The sequence below is a fragment of the Ovis canadensis genome, chromosome 8 (genome assembly GCF_042477335.2).
Source record: "Ovis canadensis isolate MfBH-ARS-UI-01 breed Bighorn chromosome 8, ARS-UI_OviCan_v2, whole genome shotgun sequence".
Taxonomy (NCBI): Eukaryota; Metazoa; Chordata; class Mammalia; order Artiodactyla; family Bovidae; genus Ovis; species Ovis canadensis.
The window spans coordinates 79735204-79756944 of record NC_091252.1 but is presented as its reverse complement, the minus strand read 5'-3'; the positions used below and the strand labels follow the sequence as shown (position 1 = coordinate 79756944).

Below are 21741 nucleotides of genomic sequence, written 5' to 3'. Positions count from 1 at the left end.
CCCCAGTAACATCAACAGTTTAATGCAAAACACTTATGGTTTCACTCTTTCCACCTTACTTGAGGTCTGTATATAAAGGATTCACCCCAAAGTTTAATCTATTATGGAGACTGCTTGAAGATCAAAAATAGCCACATATTGCAATGGAATATGCCACCCATAAACATGTACTTTTTTATACCTTTATTTACAAGATCACTAAAGAGAGCTATCCTGTAGATATAAGAAAATAGTAAATTAATAACAGCCAATAAGAAAAGAATCTAGGTCCTTGCAAATCATATACACACTAATCTTCTATTTTGATTAAAATAATGTGCCCTAAAATGTATTTTTTTTAAAAATGCTTTTTACTTTCCTAAAGCCTTTGGACTGACCACAGAGTAGGAAATAATGCTGTATGAATGAATGAGAATTCATGTTTAAAGCTGAAGTCTACCCGTATAAAAGTTTGCTTATTATTTAAAAGTTTATTTGAATTTTTTACTTCTAATTATCTTCCTATTTCTGAGACCCTTGGTAGCAAGACATTACTGCACAGACTAGCAGACAATGAAGATTATTCATGCTGGGAAAAGGAAGAGAATTAAGTGAAAGTCAAGATATATATTTGAAAGGCTACAAGCTGCAATGCTGCTCTTGTACCTGAGGTTTTAATTCAGGTTTCTGACAGATATTTTAATTTTCTGTTGAGACCACACGGTTCTTTAAATAAGAGAGAAAAGTAACAGCCAACAAAGTGAATTATGCCATGCTGATCTCTTATTACACTTGGCCAAGAAGCCAAATTTGCTAAGAAAACATGGGCTGCTCCAATCATTCTAGTTGAGAATTCATTCCAGGGAGAGGATGCCTACCAGCATTTACCACCACATTCACATGGAGTTAGGGAGGAAAACTTAAGAGGGAAAGAGTAATTCCAAAAGAAAGAAAACCATTTTTTAAAAATTCTGACCAGTCTAAAAGTTGTTCCATACTAACAACATTCAAGCATGATATGTAAGGTCAAGTATTACACATCACTTGAGTTTTTTATTTTTTTTCCCATCAAGTTTCTTTGATCTATATGGACATCAGAACTAATCAAAAAATCTAGGTCCCCCTGGAAGTAAACTCCAGCAACAGAAAAGTGCATGATCACATCTAACATGAAGTTCCGAGTCTGAGTTCTTCTGCACAAGACTGCCTAAACACAAAACCCCTCCATTTACAATCCGCCCAAAAGTACAATGTCTGATTCTCCCCTTAATCAGCTCTGAACCACTTTTAAAAGTAAAATACATTTTTAGTCAGCACAGTAAATCAAGTACAATAGTACACTATCCCTACGCAACAGCGCAAAGGAAACTTTCTCTATAGGACAGAAATAAGCTAGTTTGAAAATACATGAAACATGTTGTCACAACAAATATATGGTTCCTTATGTACTTTTTTTCCAAGAAGCCAAGAACTGGAAAATCATCGCATTCTGAAGAAAAGGTGAAACCCCACAATGCTGGTCTCGACTCCTCAGACTCTACAACAGATGCGACATCAGGAAGAAGATGCCGGGGTGTTCCCATCCCCAACTTGGTCCTGCCTCCAGCAGCTCTGTTACTTAACACACTGGGTTCAGTAAGTGACTGAGAGAGCCCCGTCTTGCCTGACATCCTCTTTTCAAAACCTCAGCGGAGGGAGGGCAGGGAGTCAGGCAGGCAAGCTGACAAACTTACCTGGTAAATGCTTGCCAGACTGGCGAGCTACGTGTCCTGGCACATCAAATCTGTACTTTTTCCAACGAAACGCAGTGGCCGCCGGGCCGCTCATCACCTACATTTGCTTAAGTGACGAGGAAAAAGATGCAGAGGAAGTGGATTTTAACAGAAGCAGCCTGCGAACTGCACACTGGGATGTCCTGTTTCGCCGTGGCTTTTATTTTTCCCATGAGAGGATCTGACTAAAACCTAGCTGAATCTCTTCTAAATACCAGACAGGATGTTACACTTCGCAGTTAGTGAAAATTCCTTAGGTCATTTTCTGTCACTGTTCTTTTAATTGTCACAACGCAGGGCCTTTGAATGTTTCTGATCCACTACAAAGAGATTGTAACTTTGCTTCCTGTTTTTGACAGCGTCAGCTGATAAGGACACCTCCACCCACCTCCTTACCCACATGTATATAAATAGAGGTGTTTGCCCTGGGTATACAACTGGACTGAAGAGTTTGGTTATATATTAACTCTACTTCAAAGCATAAATTGAACTTGTTATTTCACTTCAATATGCATATACACCTTGGGAAAAATGGAACTCAAAAGAATTTCTTAATTCCTTAGAGATTGCTATTATGGAAAAAAATACATTCAACCACACAGAATCATAAGATCAGAGGTAACAGTTTTGACTCATATTTTCCAGCCTGTTCTATCTTGTGTATTTGCCTTGCTCTTTTATTATCACGGAACACAGATGTCAGGTGCCTCAGTGGTAAAGAATCAATGCTGGAGTCACGAGTTCAATCCCAGGGTCGGGAAGATCCCAGGGAGAAGAAAATGGCAGCCCACTCTAGTATTCTTGCCCAGAAAATCCCATGGACAGAGGAGCCTGATGGGCTACAGTCCATGGGGTTGCAAAAGAGCTGGACACGACTTAGCAACGCAACAACAGCAACATACAGATATCATCCACACACATTCAACAGCAAGGAAAACCATGACCCATACTGCCTCAAGGGCTTTTTATTCCTGTTTAACTCTTTTTTTTTCTCTCCTGCTTCAAAACAAAAACTTTCAACTTATAAACAAAGATTTTCATAACTTAGGTTCTCTTGTCAGGATACACACAGATTTAAATCAGAAGACATCTCTCTTCCTGCTACTGGCTGAGATACAGTCAGTCCTGGCCCCACTCTCCTCTTCCTTATCTCTGTATTTTCTAGACTAGAAACCATAGGCCTGGCAAAACACCCTCTCTAAGCCTCAATATCCAAACCTGTAAAATGAGAGTAGAGACCTCACCTGTCTTGTGGGATTGTGGTGAGGAGAGAAAGAGTGAAAAGCACAATGCTATAGATTAGGTCACATGGTCAAAGCCTGATTTTTTTTTTTTTGGGGGGGGGGGACAGCTTTATTTAGATATAATTCACATAGCATACAATTAACACATTTAAAGTATATTATTCAGTGGTTATTAGTATATTCACAGAGTTATGCATCCATCACACAACCAATTTTAGAACATTTTCATCACCCCCAAAAGCACTCAATCTCCATCTTCTCTCTGCACCGACCCCCTAATTCTAGCCAACCATGAAAATCTAATTTCAATCACTATAGATTTGCCTCTCCTGAGCATTTCACATAAATGAAATCATAGAATATGTAGTCCTTTATGACTGCCTTGTTTTACTTAGCATAATGTTTTCAAAGTTTCTTTCATGCTGTAGTATGTCAGCATATCATTTTGGTTTACAGCTGAATAATCTTCCTTGTATGAATATCCTACATTTTATTGATTCACTTATCAATTGGCAGACATTTGGGCTGTCTTTACCTTTCAGCTAACATGAATAATGCTGCTATGAGCATTCAAGTACAAATTTTTATATCAAGAGATGTTTTTATTTCTCTTGAGTATAAATACCCAGGAGTAGCATTACTGGATCATATAATAGGATTCTACAGTTAACCTTTGGAAGAACTGCCAGACAGCTTTCCAAAGCGGCTGCACCATCTTCCATTCCTTCACTAGCAGTACATGAAGGATAAAATTCTCTCCATCTTCACCGACACCTATTTTTATCTAGTTTTTATTTTTTTTATTATAGCCACCCTAGTGGGTGTGAAGTGGCATCATCATGGCTTGATATACATTTCCCTGATGGTTGTCAAAGCCCAAATACAAAAATGTATTTCAACATTGTAATCTGGTATAACATACCAGCTAATACTGCTGGTGTTCAGATTACATCTCTAAGCAAGAGGCTGCTAAAGCAGTTGGTTTATCTTCCCCTACCCAAGGGCTGCTTATAAAAACATTAAATTCTAAATCAGTTGTTTCCACATGTCTTTCTGTATTTGTCGTCTTCCTAAATAGAAACAGTCTCAATTAAAGCAGCCTTTTATATGTGAATAACCATAATTATTTATAGAAAGAAATTTTAGACGATTTAATTTAAGATTAAGGTTATTACAAAATTTTAAGGAAGCCAAGAGGAACAAGTCAGGATTCTAGATACTACCGATGTCTTCCCCTTTTCTCTAAAAAATGTGATATTGAGAGAAGGATAGTAATTATTCTAATTCAAAGGGATTATCCAATAAAATTCAAAGAGATTATCTAATCCAAAATTCAAAACATATAATCCAATCTAATTTGAGGGATTATCATATTTTCTAATTTGAAGTCTTTATCTAATCTAACTCAATCTCATTCAAAGAGATATTCATTTTTTTCAGATTTCTGATGTTTGAAAAAATTCATGTACAATGAAATGAATTATTTTATTCCTAAAACATTCTATTTTAAATTATTTGTAATGCCTTAAAAAATTAAAAAGAATAAAGTCTACATAAAACACAAGAAGGAAAATACAAAAAGGATACAAGCTTTAAAAAAATAACTTTTCCCCTGTTTTTCAATATAAGGCCTCAGGCCCCACAAGATGTATTAATAATATGATTCATTCATCTTCTAAGAAATTTTCCATGTCCCAAGGCTGCACTATGTAATCCACTGTTTTCGTTATTTCTTGGCATACAGCTGACTATGAAACTGACCGCTGAACTTTCCTATGTCAAATAGAACTTTCCATTGTGGGAAATTTCTAAAACATTCATATTAAGCTAAGTGGAAATGTCATCAGAGTTCAGGAGCAAATACGGCTTGTATCACCCAGTACAATTTCTAAACCAGATTTTACACAGGAAAGGCAAACCATTGAATGAAAACAACAAGTACAAAGGCCACATTGGAGTTTCTGTAAATACTTGACGGTGAAGAAAATCAAAAGCAACAATTGGTTTATCAAGGTTATCTGAAAGTTCTTCCAAAAAAAGTCTAAAAGAAGGGCACTTTTACAAACTGTTCTGTAATGTCTACCCACTGACCCCTTCTTCTGCTAGATTACACGGTGGCCTCATTTCTAGTTCTCATGAAATCAATAGACCATTTATGTCCCAAGTATCTGTCTAGGGTATGCACTTTCTTATTCAATCTGGTGTTGACAGCTGTAATCAAATTTTGTACATACCACTAGCTCTATTATAGCTCAATGGCTACTGGCTGCCAGCCTAGGTCTACTCTCAGCCAAAAGGAAGGGAAAGAGTAGCCTGCAGAGAGAATTACAGACCGCATCAGCTGAAACTACAGAAGGTGATGTGGAAGTGAGACAGTGAAGCAGAGGCCTTCAAGACAAACCCTCCTTCCACCGGGGAGGCACATGCCGGGCACATGAGCACAGCCAAGCCCGAGTCAGCCAACCTTGACCATTTTCTTCATTCCCTCTGTTATCTGCAAAGCTCTGAGTTTTGAACATCTTATTACAACTTTCTGTTCTAACCAATGAATCTACACCTACGCCTGCAGAGCAGCAGACAAAAGCCAGAAATAAACCATACCCTCCAACACGAGGGAGATGAAAAGTGAGGCATCACAGGTGACAACACTTCCCATGAACTGTCCAGACACAGTCAGTTCCATGTTGTAACTAGGATCAAGGCTTTTTCTTGGATCAAAAATTTTTCAATTAATCTTCTTCTGCTAAAACAAGGTCAGCTTAAAAAAAAAAAAATGAGGAGGGATAGAAACCTAGAAGTCTACTCAACCTGCATTTTTAGAGTTCAAAGTCTCTAGGAAAACCATACTCCTGCTAACAGATATTCTCTGCTTAAAGGGAGTATGGATGATACCACTTCTTGCTATCTAAGGTTGGCTAAAGCAACTATTTCCTCATTTTTTAAAACCTGAAATAATTTTAGACTTACCCAAAAAGTTGTAAAAAATTGTACAGGGTTTTCATAGTCCCTTAATCCAGCTTCCCCAAATGTTACGACCTTACAGAACCAGAGTACTTCTGTCAAAACCAGAAAATTAGCACTGATGCAATACATTGAACTACTCCACAGATCTTATTTAAATATCTCCAGTTGTTCTCCAGGACCTGCACACAAGCAACACTTCAAAAACACATCCTTTCATTCACTCTCTAATGAATGATTCTGATCCCCTCACCAGAAGTCCTATTTTCTCTCATGTTGATGAGGTAGTTTCATTATTAACCACTGAGTGTTCCAGTCTAGAAATGTTGATTTCCTCCACAGTTCTCTCCACAGCTAATCTGAGGGTCTTATCAGCCTCATCTTGTAAACACAGGTCAAACTGAGTTTCGCAATTCCTTGCCCAGAACACTTAGAACATAGAGGAGCTACCAAATCAGAGCCTTTCCCACTTGAGAAAAGTTACATAGGCTATGAATTCCCCTGGAGGAGATAGTGGTAAAGAACCTGCCTGCCAATGCAGGAGACATAAGAGACAGGGGTTCCATCCCTGGGTCAGGAAGATCCCCTGGAGAAGGAAATGGCAACCCACTTCAGTAAACGTACCTGGAGAATCCCACGGACAGGGGAACCTGGAAGGCTACAGTCCCTAGTACCGCAGACACGACTGAAGTGACTTAGCACAGCACCCAAGACAAAAACAGCAAGACGTAGGATAATTTCCCCCAGTCAAATACACTAATACTCCTGCAGTAAATATGTGTGTTTTAGGAGGTGAGTGAGATAAGGAAAGATTTCAAAAGCATCCCAACACTTCTGGTCAAATTTTGCCCCCAAAATGAGCTCAGGTCAAGCCCAGGTTTTACTATCAAATGAATTACAAAAACCTTTCTGTTTTCAGAGTTCTTTTTAGCTACTGTAACTGCAAATGAGAGAGTGTGGACCTCTACCAATAAAACCTGTGGCTTCTTGTGTTGCCCACCCACCTTCACACCACATCCACTTTCGCCTCCAGTGTTACCTCTGCCTCCAGGCTCTCTTCACTCCAATTAACCCTCCCAGAGTCTCCAGAATGACCTTTGTAAATTACTTGCAGCTCTCTAGCTTCAAAATCCTTCAAGATTTCCCATGCAAAAAAAAAGGAGGTTGGAATCTAATCTTATGCAGTTTAGTTTACAAGGCTCTCCACCATCTAAGCCAACCCTTTTGACTAGAACAGTGCTACACCCAAGAAGAAAACAGAAGTGAAAAAGGTGTAATCCCTGTCCTCAAGATGCTGCCAATCTAATTCAGTCTCTTGAATATTTTCATCAAACTGAAAATGTAGAATGTAGCTTCTCCAACCATCAAAGGAATATGGGAATTTTTTTTTTAACTCATTCTTTTCTAGCTAGGAAATTCTACCTTAGCTCTTGATCACATTAAAGATTACTAATAAAATCCCATATGTTGACATGAAAAGGATTTTTTACATGATTTTAACAACACGTCTAAAAATACTTGCTATGCTACTGTTCCAAATACAAAGAGCGAAAGCCAGAAAAACTTTTCTAAAAACAAGCAAACCCAAAAAAGCAACGTCAAAGATGGTATTTAATGGGCTGAGTGAGTTCTCATGAGATTGTTTTTCCAAAGCACAAAGATATAAATAAAATCTGAAACCATGTCTTTGTTTCCATATTAGTATATTAATGGAAGTGAATGACATTATAACCAGCAAAATTATGTTAGAGAGAGCTAAACAAAAATCCCCACCACCAAAGAGCTCAGAATTTATTCCCAACCACATAGAGACCTATCTCTGATGCAGACTTTAAGGAACATACACCAGTGAAAGAGGAAAGAAATCATGTTTTAAGTATTTTGGTTTTATTTTCTAATGTGCAAATAGACACACAGAAGGGTAAAAGTTCCTACATATTGTATTTGAAGATAAATTATAACATTTCTTACAATTATCTCAGGAAAAGTGCACAAAAGCAGTAAGCATAAGAGATAAAGAATAGTACCACTGAATCCCATAATGACGGGGGTAGAGAGAAGTGGTCGGGATATACCTGCTTCTTCCTACACCAAGAGAGGGGAGGAGGCTTCCTTCCCAGGGCTGTCTTCCTCTCACAGCAGACTGTGTGTGTGACTGTGTGTACACACACGGCAAGATTTTCACTGGCAGTGCTAAGTTACTTCCAAACAGAAGTGACAACTGCTGTGATCTGACCAATCTTACCGAGGTGAGATATAGGTGGCTGACAGCACTCATGGTAGAACAGGCCAACACTGCATGGACATCAAGTGACGCTACCACTCTGTAAAAGACAGGATCCACTCTGCCAGGGCCATGGTAGAATCTTGTAGTGCCTGCCGCTTAAGGCAGGGGTTCCTGGCACAACCACTCACGTGGCAAACACCTCACTCTAGCAGAAGGAAGGAAGGTTATCACCAGGGTTCTTCAGGGAGCAGGAACAGGTATTTAAGGAGACATGAAAAGAGATGAATAAAACTCAGCTGCTTTAAAAAGAACTTTTAAAACATTACCAAACAAGAAAAGAAGGGAGTAATTTTCCCAAATTTTCTACATGTTCTGTTTCTATCAATCGGGCAAAAAATAAACATTGTCGTTTTTCATTTACCTTTGTATTGTCATCCTTTAGCATGGAGCCTGAAATGTTGTAAGGACTTAGTAAATGAGCATTTACTGAAAGAATAGACACAAGCTGATGTGGAAGACATCAGAACAAAAGTTAAGAGTGATCCAGGATAGTGAGAGGAACCCTGGGCATCTCTCACACACACAGAGCTTCAACAACAAGGCCATCTGAGGCAGAAAGGAGGTACCACAGCCTATGACATGAGCAAAATCAAAAATAGCAGTTCTGGGGCAGACTCTGCTCTGGGGCAGACCACAGCATTGCAGAAAGGGATCAGAGAAACTGACCAAGTGAGAAGGGTGCTTTCAGGAATGTAAAAAAGGATACATTTGGAAATAAAAGTGCTGTAAAGATAGAGGCAATATCATTGGCAACCTGCTGGGCTGTGGAGCAAAGATCAGCCAGGGAGTTTTCTTGAAGTACATCTGCTGTCACTGTGAGGAAAACCTCTCTAGTTTCCAGAAGGTTCCAGAACCCTCCAGCTTCATGGAAAAGTATGGGAAAAAAAAAAAGAAATGTGGGGATTATTCTTTGTTGTTAGTTGTAAAAACATCTAGTGGGAGAGCTGACTTAAGAATCCTGGTGACTTAAAAAACAGTCACAACCTGAAAGTCGAGAGGTATGTTATATTCAGTGTGAATTTTTAGGACTTCAAGGCCAGGAGACAGCATCTCAAGTGACCCCAAGAGAACAGCTCCGAGGATGCAGGGGGAGGAGTCAGGTTATATAGAAATGTACAACAAAGGGCAAGTAGTCTGAAAAACAAAAGTATTTTTGCGAATTAAAGAAAACCAGATTATTTAGTGTTTTTCTATGAATGGGAAGATGCAAGAGTCTTGGCTCACGGAAATCATTCCTTTCATATGCATCTCAGCTACCTGGGGCCAGGATCCCAGGTTTTTTTTCCTCAGTGCTCACCAGAGGGAGCGGTTGCAGCCCAATGGATGCCAGATCTCCTTCTTAGTTGCCCTTGAGGGCTGGAATGGCTGATGACTGTGACATCCTAGTTTATTGACACAGCAGGAAATACTCCATTTCTCACTCCCATAGGCCACAACACCCTATGAAGCTGGACATGTCACTCATAACAGTTTGCCCTTTGGTCACCTGCAGTGACAATCTCAATTCAGTGTTTCCTGTGGAGCTCTTAGGCCCTTATGCAAATCTGAAGCTGTGGGCCACTCATTAGACATGGATATTAACTTGCATGAGTCATCTGTATATTCAGCCTGCAGCTGATACCACACAAAGATAGTCCTGCCTACTCATGGCACACCCACCCCACTCCCATGTGGGAATGAGACATAATCACCTACTGAGGGCTGGGAGTGGGGAGAAAATGAAGGATCCAGGTAATAATGAGGCAGAACCAATGCCAAAGAACTGACCTTGGGTATTTTAAATCCGTTTCAGGATTTCTAGGATGATGTAGCTGCCAAGAGATATCCAGGTGCATGCTACGTTGCTTTAGTCGTGCCCAACTCTTTGCGACCCTATGGACTACAGCCTTCCAGGCTCCTTTGTCCAAGGGATTCTCCAGGCAAGAATACTGGAGAGGGTTGCCATTTCCTTCTCCAGGGCATCTTCCTGACCCAGGAATTGTCTCCTGCATTGACCAGTGGATTCTTTCTTTACCACTAGCACCACCTGGGAAGTCCAATAACCAGGTGAGGAACAGAGAATGCAAGTAATGGTTGTCAGCCCAGAACTTATGAGCCATGGGACTTATAAACAAGATCCCTGAGCCTTGGGCCCATGGGAGTCAGTCAGCTAATTGATTTGTTGACTTAGCACCGACTCTGTTCCATGCGGTGCAGACAAGAACCAGTTCCCAGGCCCGGCAAAGTGAGGCAACTGCAGAGGAAATGTGTGGTGCCCGCTGTCACTCCCTCAGGGATCAGCCCCAGTACAGGCTGGGGCCTGCAAAGGGGGAAAGGAGAGGGCAGGGGCTGCCAGACGAGGTGGGAGTGAGCACGACAGAGGCAAGAAGCGCACAGCCTATGATTAAACCATCTAAGGAGTGACAGAGAACAGGGAGGAAGACAGCAGGGTGGAGCTCAGAAACAGTACCAGAAGGTACAAAAGAGAAAAACAGCGATCCAGAAAGGAGAGGAGAAGAGAGCCAGGCCCGTAGTCCAGGGCTGCCCCTGACAGCAATCAAGTTCTTCCACAGTTTGCAGGTTGGGACCACTTATGTGCCACTTCGTACAGAGTTCCACTTTCCATAAAATCTCTCTCCTCCAGAGAATGTTCATGAGTAAATCCGTGTATCTATAAAAAGATTTTAAAATGGAGCCAATAGAACAAACCTGGTTTTAAATGAGGAACGTTTAACGCTAAAAATAACTTCCCTGAGGCTGCCAATTCAGTAGAGGATTGGAACGACCCATGTTTCTATTGGAACATCAGTCTATAATTTGGTGAGTAAAAAGTGACCAATTTTAGGGACCTCTGAACTTCAGAGTCCTTTCACATTTATTTTCATGGATGCCTGCAAAATTCTTACAGGTTAAAGCTGTGTCAGTATCTCAGCCTCTCTTTAAAAAACAAGGTAACTTAGGTTTCATAACCCCAAGATAGAGTTACTCGCTCAGTTGTGTCCAACTCTTTGAGACCACATGGGCTATAGCCTGCCACGCCCCTCTGTTCATGGGATTCTCTGGTCAAGAATACTGGAGTGGGTTGCCGTTTCCTTCTCCATTCATGACACCAAATTCATGCCGTGAGTGTACTGAACCTCAGATCCAACTCCCTGCCCCAAGTATTTCCTCCCATCCCATCGTGGGCCTTCAAGAAGCAGCTCACTGGCTGTCAACAGCACTGCCTGAACCATCATGAAGCCCAAAGGTTTCAAAGTTGTTTCTCTGAGGGTAAATAATACTATATAATACTTCCTCTCTTCCTCAAAGTCACAGCCAAAAACCATATGAAACCAAAAGGAAATGCATGTTCCTCAACAGCAGTCAGGTCCCAGGTATCATGTAGCCAGCTCCACCCCCATCGCAGTCCCAAACTCTGGCACAAACACAAGCTGCAGAATCTTGAGGCCAGTCAGAGGTGAGCCCTTCTGCAAGAGAATGACAAAAGGCCCGGACACTTCCACTCCCCAGGGCATTAAAACCACAGCCCCGAAGGAACAAGGTGGTTATTCTTCATCTGAGTTACTAAACTGAGCCCCTCCACGCCGGAAAGAGGGGGAAGGAAAAGGAAATGAAAGCAAGTGACTCGAGGTTCTGGATTTCATATGCAAGATTAGCCAGCAACAGGTGCAGCGTTCCGGTGAAATTAAGCATCTCCAAACGCCTCTTGTCTGCACCGCACAAAGGGCCCAGGCACAGAAACCCAACATTAGCAGCGCTGTCAGAAGTGCAAGCCATCATCATTTTCTAGCCAGTAGCAATTTTGGAAAAAAAAAAAAAAACATTACCAGGCAGACCACAAAATATTTCTCTGCTGACATAAGACTTCTTTCACATTATCCTCTTCTGAAACACTGTAAAATAATTTAAACGTTGGTAATCGTAAGTCATTTTTTAATGCCTGGTGACCACCACAGTGCCTGGTATGGAGTACATGGGCAGTAAACATTTACTGGATGAATGAATGAAACCAACAGGTAAATAAGATGTTGCCGTCACAAAGAACGATAACCAAAATCTCACTTTCAAAATAGTACATAAATGTATTTTTCCGCATTTCTCCAAGAAGGGAACAAAAGGCTGGAATCAGAAGCCAGGGAAAGAGATATCAATAATGAAACATATCAGGAGGTGCCAATCACCCAGCCACTGACTAAAGCCGAGAAGCCCTGTCTGCCGCCTCTTAGGATTAACAGTTCTGCACAGGCATTCTCATTTGGAGGAGAACAAATGGGGAAAACAATCATAACCATTGAAGCAATTCACTTTTGGATTTTCCTTTCACTCAGAGTGCCATTTCATGTAACAGTTTCCACCTGCCATCACTATAGAACTTACAAAATAAATGTTGTTGCATAATCTTTCAATATGATGAAAATAATCTGCTGATGATATGTCATGGAAAATATCTTGTGCTGTATGTAACATGTATAAGAAAAATATGAGTGTGGGTAAGATGAAGTGGAAATGAAGCCATTTTACGGACTTTTAAGAACTGAAAAAAAAGTGGAGGGAAATAGCAATGAAAGTGATGAGGAATGTTAATATGAATACTGTTTTAAATAAAAAGAATAATTATCAATATGAGAACATCACTGATTTATATAAGGGTTTAAATAATGATAATGATATTAATTATAAAAATAAGATTTAAGAGCACCGATAAGAATAAATCACCAAAATTATCAGGACAAGTCAGAGAACTAAGCAGTACAAATAGAAATGCAATATAATTTTATAAAATGACTATAAAGAATGACTTGATTTAATGATGCAGTTCATTCAGCTTTCTTTAAATTCATAAATTTCTCTTCTGTTTATAACTTAAGCATTCTGAACAGAATTTCTCTCACCTTTGTATATTCAATTTAAAGAATCCTTAGATTTTTTTTTCACATCACTCCTTCCAAGATCCAGAGGAAATTTCCACTTTCTTTTACCTAGTACTTTGGCCACCTCATGCACAGAGTTGAATCATTGGAAAAGACTCTGATGCTGGGAGGGATTGGGGGCAGGAGGAGAAGGGGATGACAGAGGATGAGATGGCTGGATGGCATCACCGACTCAATGGACGTGAGTTTGAGTGAACTCCGGGAGTTGGTGATGGACAGGGAGGCCTGGCGTGCTTCGGTCGCAAAGAGTCGGACACGACTGAGCAACTGAACTGAACTGAACACCCAAAGGTCTTAAAATTCTTCACTGAGATACTAAGTGCCTAGTTAAGAACTACCTCAAACTTCAAGGAATAAACTGGAATTGCAAGTCCATTAAGAATGTGTTTGATGAACCTAGGGTCTGCCATACAGAGTGAAGTGAGTCAGAAAGAGAAAAACAAATATGGTATACTAACGCATATATATGGAACCTAGAAAGATGATGCTGATAAGCCTATCTACAGGGCAGCAGTGGAGACGCAGACCCAGAACAGACTTGTGGACACAATGGGGGGAAAGAGAAGGTGGGGTGAACTGAGAGAGTAGCATGCAAAGATACACATGACCACACGTAAAATAGAGAGCCAGGGGGAATTTGCTGTATGACTCAGGGGGCTCCAACCAGGGCTCTGAGACAACCTAGAGGGGTGGGATGGGGCAGAAGGTGGCAGGGAGGTTTAAGGGGGAGGGGACCTATGTACACCTATGGCTGATTCATATTTATGTATGGCAGAAACCAATAAGATATTATAAAGCAATCATCCTTCAGTTAAAAATAAATTTTAAAATGTTTAAAAAATAAACAAAAGGACAATCAAATTAAATAAAAAAAGAATGTCTTTGGTTTTCAAGTGAGGCCTTTTCATTCATTTCTTCACCCATTCATTCCCTCATCTATAAGGATCTATCACCCCTATGGGTCAGGCGTTGTGCAAAGCACTATGGAAACACCAGTAAACATGAAATGCCCTGATGGAGATGACAGTCTGGGGACCTCTCAGCAACAAAGTAAACAAGCAATCAGCATTGTGACAAGTGAGCTGAAGCAAGCAACAGGATGGATGGTAGGAATAAACAGGACGAATCTACTTCAGACGGGGAGTCAGGGTGGGCATCTCGGAAAAGGTGCAATTTAATCCATCACCCAATTATAGTCAAAGGGGCTAGCCAAGAGCTGGGGAAGGTATCCAGGCATAGGAAAGAGCCTGTACAGAGGCTGTTTCCAGAGCTGCAAGCTGGCCACGGCTGAGGCGATGGGCAGCGACAGAGGAGGCTCATTAATAAATACACAAACAGCATCTCACCACATAATTCACCCAACACGCCTATGCCCTGACACACACTTTCCCTTCAGCCTGGAATTCCTGTCTTCCACACTCTCTGCCATCTCGCAGGTGCCTCCTCTGGGAAACATCCCCTGACTCTCCAAGAAGAGTCAAACTCCAGAAATGAATCCCTTCTAGTCCGTGGTCCCACCAGCCCTAGTACTCGCCACTATTACACTCCTTAGCAACTGGCCCTGAGTCATTCTCCAAAAGCCACTAAGCACAGGTCTTGCTTTATTTGTCTCTATTTCTCAACAGTCTGTCATGGAATTCGGCACCAGCAGACATGCAATAAATGACAAGTGAGTCAGCGAACAAATCGAGAGAGGGATGGCCAAATGAAGCGAGCACAGGATGGCCGCTCATGCCAATTCATTACTCAGCCTTGGAGCTTTGGAATAGCACCACACCACGGTTTTAGCTGATTAACCCATTTATAGTCTGGGGCGGGGGGGGGGGGGGGGTGCGGGGAGGGCGGAGATTTATATCCCTTTATGATTTCCATACAACAAACACTTTGGGACAAATCTCCTGGCATCACAGACAAATGATGGATAATTTTCAGGGTGTCATTAGATACAGACTCCAATCCATCCATATCAACATGCGTAAAGTGCCAGGTTTGGTATTAAGCTCAAGGGCTGACAGCGGTTCTGTTCTGCCCTGGAAGGTCTACAGCACTAGCAAGCAGAGCAAAATCCTGTTTCCAAAATACTGTAAACTAACTTCTTTCATAATATTTCTACAAGAAAATGGTGGTCAAAAAATTCCAAGGTCACCCACAGGACAAAATGATTTAGAATCTGTTACTCAGTCATTTTTACACTATTTCTTGGCTTAATGAGTCCTGCCGAGGTTTCCTTTCTACAAACAACGCACAAAAGTTTAATGGCCACTGTAAGTTCTTTACCTGTCTGTGACCCTCCATCGTCCCCATGTGTAGAAGCGGATGTCACTTCCATTTCCTGCTGGCTCAGCATGTTCTCCAAAGGTAGTTAAGTTTCACAAGCCAACCGTGCATGTTTCCTGAAGTCACAAAGATGTGTGTACCCCTCGGCTCGAGAGTGTGCTTTGCTGGAGTCAAATTTTAAATGAGGGCCAAACAGTATGAGAATTGTGGGGAGAAGAGTCCCTCCCCAACTGGCCTGACCAGAATGGTTGCATTCCTGCCCTGTGCTCAGCCCAATCCCCTTCTGCTCCGTCTGAGCCTCTGCCAGGCTGTGGAGCCTGTTGCCTTAAAACCCAGAAGAATGAACAACACTTATTTGCCCAGGACTAGCCAGGTAAGGAAGGTATGTATCTTTACAAACACAAAGGAGCGTAGCACCTCCTCAATTCTCTTTAGGTTTTTCTTACATTTGTGCCAAATGAAAACATGGGTGAAGAATAACGTTTAGGAATTAAATGATAAAAAATGTTAAGGGTCCAGCTCTCTCAAGAAAGCTGGTTCTCATAAATTTTATAATCAATTTTTCAACCTATATACTTGAAACAAATTTCTAAAGCTTTTAGAGGTGGAGCCATTAATACACGAAATAATACATGCCATCAAGCTAAAAGGTAAACTCGGCCTCTTCAACCAGAAGTAAAAACACTACCGAGTGAAATACAAACTGTATCTTTTTGCCAACCTTACCACAGAGTCTCAGCTCACTTCGTTCCCAATCACTGCCCTCATTCAGGTTTTGCATGGGCCAAGTTCCACCCTCAGACAACACCCCGGCGTCAACTGAAATGTGGCTTCCTTAGGAGGCCTTCCCACCACTAGAGCCCTCCCAGGTCCAGTGAAGCCCTCTGACGCACTATCACAGCATTGCAGGACATTCTGATGCCCTAGAGCTGCAATTACACAGCTCTGTATATTCTGCAGTGTGGTGTCTGTTTCTTCTCCTAGTCTGCACACTGCAAAGGCATCACCGTGTGTGTTCACCGGCTTTGTTGACCATGGCAAGTACAGTGCCCAGCCTAGGGGACACTCCAGAAAGAGTTATTCCCATTCAAACTGTTGTCCCTGTAGAAATACTCAACATGAATATCATACGATACAGCTTATAGATGGAATCTAAAAAAAATGGTACAAATGAACTTTCTTACAAAACAGAAAAAGAGTCACAGATGTAGAAACCAAACTTATGTTACCAAGGGGGACCGTGGGGGGAGAGATAAATTGGGAGACTTGGATTGACATATACACACTACTAGATATAAAATAGGACCTACTGTATAGCCCAGGGAACTCTATTCAATACTCTGTAATGACTGTATGGGAAAAGAATCGAAAAAGGAGTAGACATTATATGCATATAACTGATTCACTTTGCTGCACAGCAGAAACATTGTGAATCGACTATACTCCAATAAAAATTAAGTTAAAATACTTTTCATGACATACTGCTGTTACTGCCAAAGCTCTAAGGAAATAGATGTTCGTCTTAAATAATCACCATCATCCAAGGTGATTACAATGTCAAGGGTCCCCGAACTCGCACAGGGAAAAAAAAAAAAAAAGAGATATCCTCACCCACTTCTTCCATCCAAGTACTAACCAGGCCCAACCCTGCTTTGCTTTCAAGATCAGATGAGATCAGGCGCGTTCAGGGTGGTGCGGCCGTAGACTCTTCAACCCACTTGTAACAGAAATTTGCATCTCTAACTAGGCAACCCACTCCAGTATTCTTGCCTGGAGAATCCCATGGACAGAGGAGCCTGGTGGGCTACAGTCCACAGGATTGCAAAGAGTCGGAGAGGACTGAGCGACTTCACTCATTCACTCACTAAGAAGTTAGATCACAAAACACACTCTTAGGAGTATCTTTGGCAGGATCACCAACAAAAATCACAGCCATTTTTACATTACATTATAGCTGGAAATCATTTGGTTCATAATCACTTCAGAACAGACCAGACTAGACTAGAATAAAAGTTACTGAATCCACTGTTGGAACTTGTCATTCCAATGCATTAATATAAAAAAAATTGCTCTATCACAGGTTTTTTCAGCATTTTGTAACTGAATTTCAGTATGAATTGTTTTTCTTCGTAATGCCAAATATTTTATTCTATATGCATTTTAAAACATTTGCCTTGATTTAACTAACTGCCAAAGGAGTCCAGAGGTAAAACAGGAAAGGATGTGTGATAAACAATAAAAACCCTAATCTCTATCATTATCAAAAGATATAAACATTTGATGTACTGAGAAACGCTTTTTTTTGTTTTGTTTTGTTTTGGTTTTGGCCACACCACACAGCTTGCAAGATAATCCCTCAAGTAGAGACTGAACCTCACCCTTGGTAGTGAAAGCATGGAGTCTTAACCACTGGACTACTGGGGAATTCCCAGGAAACACTTATATTCTGTTTTCAATGGGTTGAACATAAATTTACTCACTGAGGAAATGAATAAAACATTTCCAAAAGAAAGACAATTTAAAATTAGCAGAATTATTAAACCAAGAAGTTACTTTTTATGATAAATAAAAATATGTATTTCAATAATTTTAGTATAAAATAACTTTTAAACAGGTGGCACTAGTGGTAAAGAACCTGCCTGTCAATCCAGGAGGCATAAGAGATACGGGTTCAATCCCTCAGTCTGGAAGATCCCCTGGAGGAAGAAATGGCAACCCACTCCAATATTTTTGCCTGGAGAATCCCATGGACAGAGGAGCCTGAAGAGTTATAGTCCACGGAATCACAAAAAGTCAGACAGGACTGAGGTGACAAAGTACACACACAGCTTTTAAAGAAAGAATTATCAAAGGATGTTCATAGGTTTTAATAGTTACTGTACAATTCAACGGGTTCAACTAACAGATTTCTTCAACATGCTATTTTTGTGATATATAACTGACATATAATATTAGCTTTAAGTGTACAGCACAAATAATTGATGTATGTATGTACTACAAAATGATAACCACAATAAGAACATCAGTTAACATCCATCACCACACATAGTTACAATTCTTTTTCTTGTGATGAGAATTTTAAGATTTATGCTCTTACTAACTTTCAAATATGCAATATAGTATTGCTAACTGTAGTCACTCCACTGTACATTAAATCACTAGAATTTATTTTTGTAGCTTTTAAACACCTTTACCAATCTATCCCTCCCCCAATACCCTGCCCCTCTGTAATCACCAATCTGTTCTCTGTATCTTTGAGTTCAGGCGGGGTTTTTTTCTTTTTTTCAGATTCCACATATAAGTGAGATCATGCAACACTTGTGCCCCCTTGTTTGACTTATTTCACTTAGAACAATGCCTTCAAGGTTTACCCATGTTGTGACAAGTGGCAGGATTGTGTGTGTGTTTGTGTGTGTGTGTGTGTGTGTTTACATCTTTGTGTGTCAGTAGACATTTATTTGTTTCTGTGTCTTGGCTATTATCAAAAATAATACAAAGAACAAAGGAGTGCAGATACCTCTTGGAGATAGAGATTTCATTTCCTTTGGATATATACCCAGAAGTGGAATTGCTAGATCACACTGTAGCTCATTTTTAATTTTTTCAGGACCTTCTATATTGTTTTCCATACTGGCTGTACCAATTTGCATTCCCACCAACAGTGCAGAAGGGTTCCCTTTGCCCCACATTATTGCCAACACTTATTATTTGTTTTTTTTTTTGACAACAGTCATTCCAACAGGTGTGAGATGATATCTCATTGTGGTTCTGATTTGCACTTCCCTGATAATTAGTGATGTCAGCACCTTTTTTTTAACATATTCTTGATAATGATGAAACTTCACCAGATTTTTTCCAGAAAGACTCATTTTTGAGTCACTAAGCCCCTGGGGTTTGCAAAGCACAGATACTAGGCAGGTAGGATTACAAAGGCTTCCCTGATAGCTCAGTTGGTAAAGAATCCATCTGCAATGCAGGCGACCCTAGTTTGATTCCTGGGTCGGGAAGATCCACTGGAGAAGGGATAGGCTACCCACTCCAGTATTCTTGGGCTTCCCTTGTGGCTCAGCTGGTAAAGAATCTGCCTGCAATAGGCCCATGGGATCACAAAGAGTCAGACACAACTGAGCGACTTTCACTTTCACATTTCAGGATTACAAAACATACCACATTCTAATTGCTACCAGGAGCTTCCACAGTAACAGCTGAGGTTTACCCCATCTTGCTTCTGGAACAGCTCTATGAGAATAGGCACATACCCTCCAGGAGAAGTAATCATTAACACCCTTGCTGTGAGTTCCTTTAATCAGCCAACCATTAATACCCACAACACTCCACTAAAAAAGGAGCTCCAGGAGATGCCAAGCCTAGATGGAGTCAGAAGGCCAGTGAACAACATTTAGGGGCTGGATCAGAGGGAAAAAGTTCAGAGAAGGTACAAACATCCAATTTCGCACAAACCTTGATGGCAGCCAGCAGATCTCTGCCGCATTGTAAAAACTGCTCTGGAAGACAATACCACAGCTTTTCTTTCACATAAACCAAAAAGAAAGTAAGAGGAGAGAACTGGTGCTCACACCTCTACTCTCTTCCCCCTCCTCTTGTTTCCCCTCTCTCTTAACCTATCTTTGTTTGTGCTAAAACCGAAGACTTCAAGCCCAAGATCTGCCTGTTTTACTCCACAGGTGTATGTCACATCTCTTTCAAGAAATTAACGAAAACCCCTGGGCTTCCCTGGTTGGTCAGACAGTAAAAGAATCTGCCTGCAATGCAGGAGAGACCTCAGTTCAATCCCTGGGTCAGGAAAATCCCCTGGAAAGGGAATGGCAACCCACTCCAGGATTCTTGTCTGAAAAATCCCATGGACAAAGGAGCCTGGCGGACTCCATGGGGTCCATGGGGTCGCAAGGAGTCGGACACAACTGAGTGACTAACACACACAGCACAGTAAATATAAACTTAGAATCCTTCAAGAAGTCCACAGACCCCACCCTTAAATATACGATTATTTCCTGGAAAGCTGTCTCTTTTCAGATACAAATTCATAGACAACCACCAAGAACAGAATGAGATTTGAAGGAAAGTGAGCAAGACATTTTCCTGCAGTCGAGGCAGCCCAGAGAAGCAGAAAGATTACTGTGTCTGGGGCTACTGTGTAAGCCACGGAAAGTCATTTCCCAGGTCCTTGAATGAATTTCAACAATCATCAGGGAACAGATGTGGACGAGATGGCCCCTTAAAGCATCTTCCAGCTCTGACATTCTGTGGAGGCCCATGTTTTCACAACAGCCATTCACAGTTATTAAATGAAGAGCTGAAGGAGGCCGTTTAACTCTAAAAAATGGTTTCTAAGTCCGGAAACGCTGGAAAGAGTCCACTTCGGCTGGAAGGTCTGCAGGCACTCACTGTTCATTTAAAATGTTCCAATGCTCACATTTGTATTCCATTACAACCACAACTTGTGAAATGTCTAACAGAAAATCTTCCCACCATCACTGGCAATATGGAAAGTTCGTGGTGGTAACGTGAGGAGAAGCCTGTCTCAAAATAATCTGCATCTTTGCAGTTCACATGCACAATAAAGGATTTCAAAAGCCACAAAGCTTGCCAAGCCTGGCAGAAGGTACAGAAAATGGTAGGACAACCATACCTAACTTGGCAAGAAATTGGGTGCTGAAAAAAGACGGCTACTAAAAAAATTTAGGGGACCATACTACTTCCGGGATTGCCAAAAAAGTTATATTGTGCCACATTTCCTATCCTGTCAATAATTTTTTTCAACAAAATGATTTCTGAAGTAAATCTCTCATTACATGTTTTTCCATTTTTACCAAGGTAATAAATGCACATGGTTTTTTAAATCAAATAGGACTGCAACAAAATGCAGTAGGCCTGCTTCAGTTTTACTTCCATGAGGCTGCCCCCTTTCATCTGTTATCTATTTATTCTGACATTCATTTACCCATTTCTAAATACTGTGCTTGGGACTTCCCTGGTGGTCCAACCGCTAAGACTCCAGACTCCCAATCAAGGGGCTGGGGTTCAATCCCTGATCAGGGAACCAGATCCCACACGCCACAACTAAAAAGATCCCGCATGCCTCAAATAAGACCCGATGCAGCCAAATGAATAAATCAATATTAAATAAAAAAATAATAATGTTGAAGAGGTCTGATCCAGATAAAAAAATTAAACATTCATTAAAAAAAAATACTATGCTTACACTACTATTTTCTGACTGTCAGACATGATTTACAGAGTTTCCATATAACTTAACATTCACTCTCCCAATTTCTAATGTCATATTTTTA

The 21741-nt window shown here is 40.8% G+C and overlaps 1 protein-coding gene across 13 annotated transcripts in view; it reads right to left on the bottom strand.

Annotated features, from left to right (window-relative positions):
• The window catches only part of UTRN (utrophin), a 555792-nt gene that overhangs the window by 489793 nt on the left and 44258 nt on the right, over nt 1–21741 (bottom strand). For 5 of the 13 annotated variants that reach the window (XM_069598622.1, XM_069598633.1, XM_069598634.1 and 2 more), the window contains exon 1: nt 1713–2936. The exons of the other annotated variants lie outside the window; for them this stretch is intronic. In XM_069598622.1, coding sequence (XP_069454723.1) covers nt 1713–1806 — 94 coding nt within the window. In that variant the 5' untranslated portion in view covers nt 1807–2936. Of the gene's footprint in view, nt 1–1712; nt 2937–21741 lie in introns of those variants that run through there. 13 annotated transcript variants of the gene reach the window in all.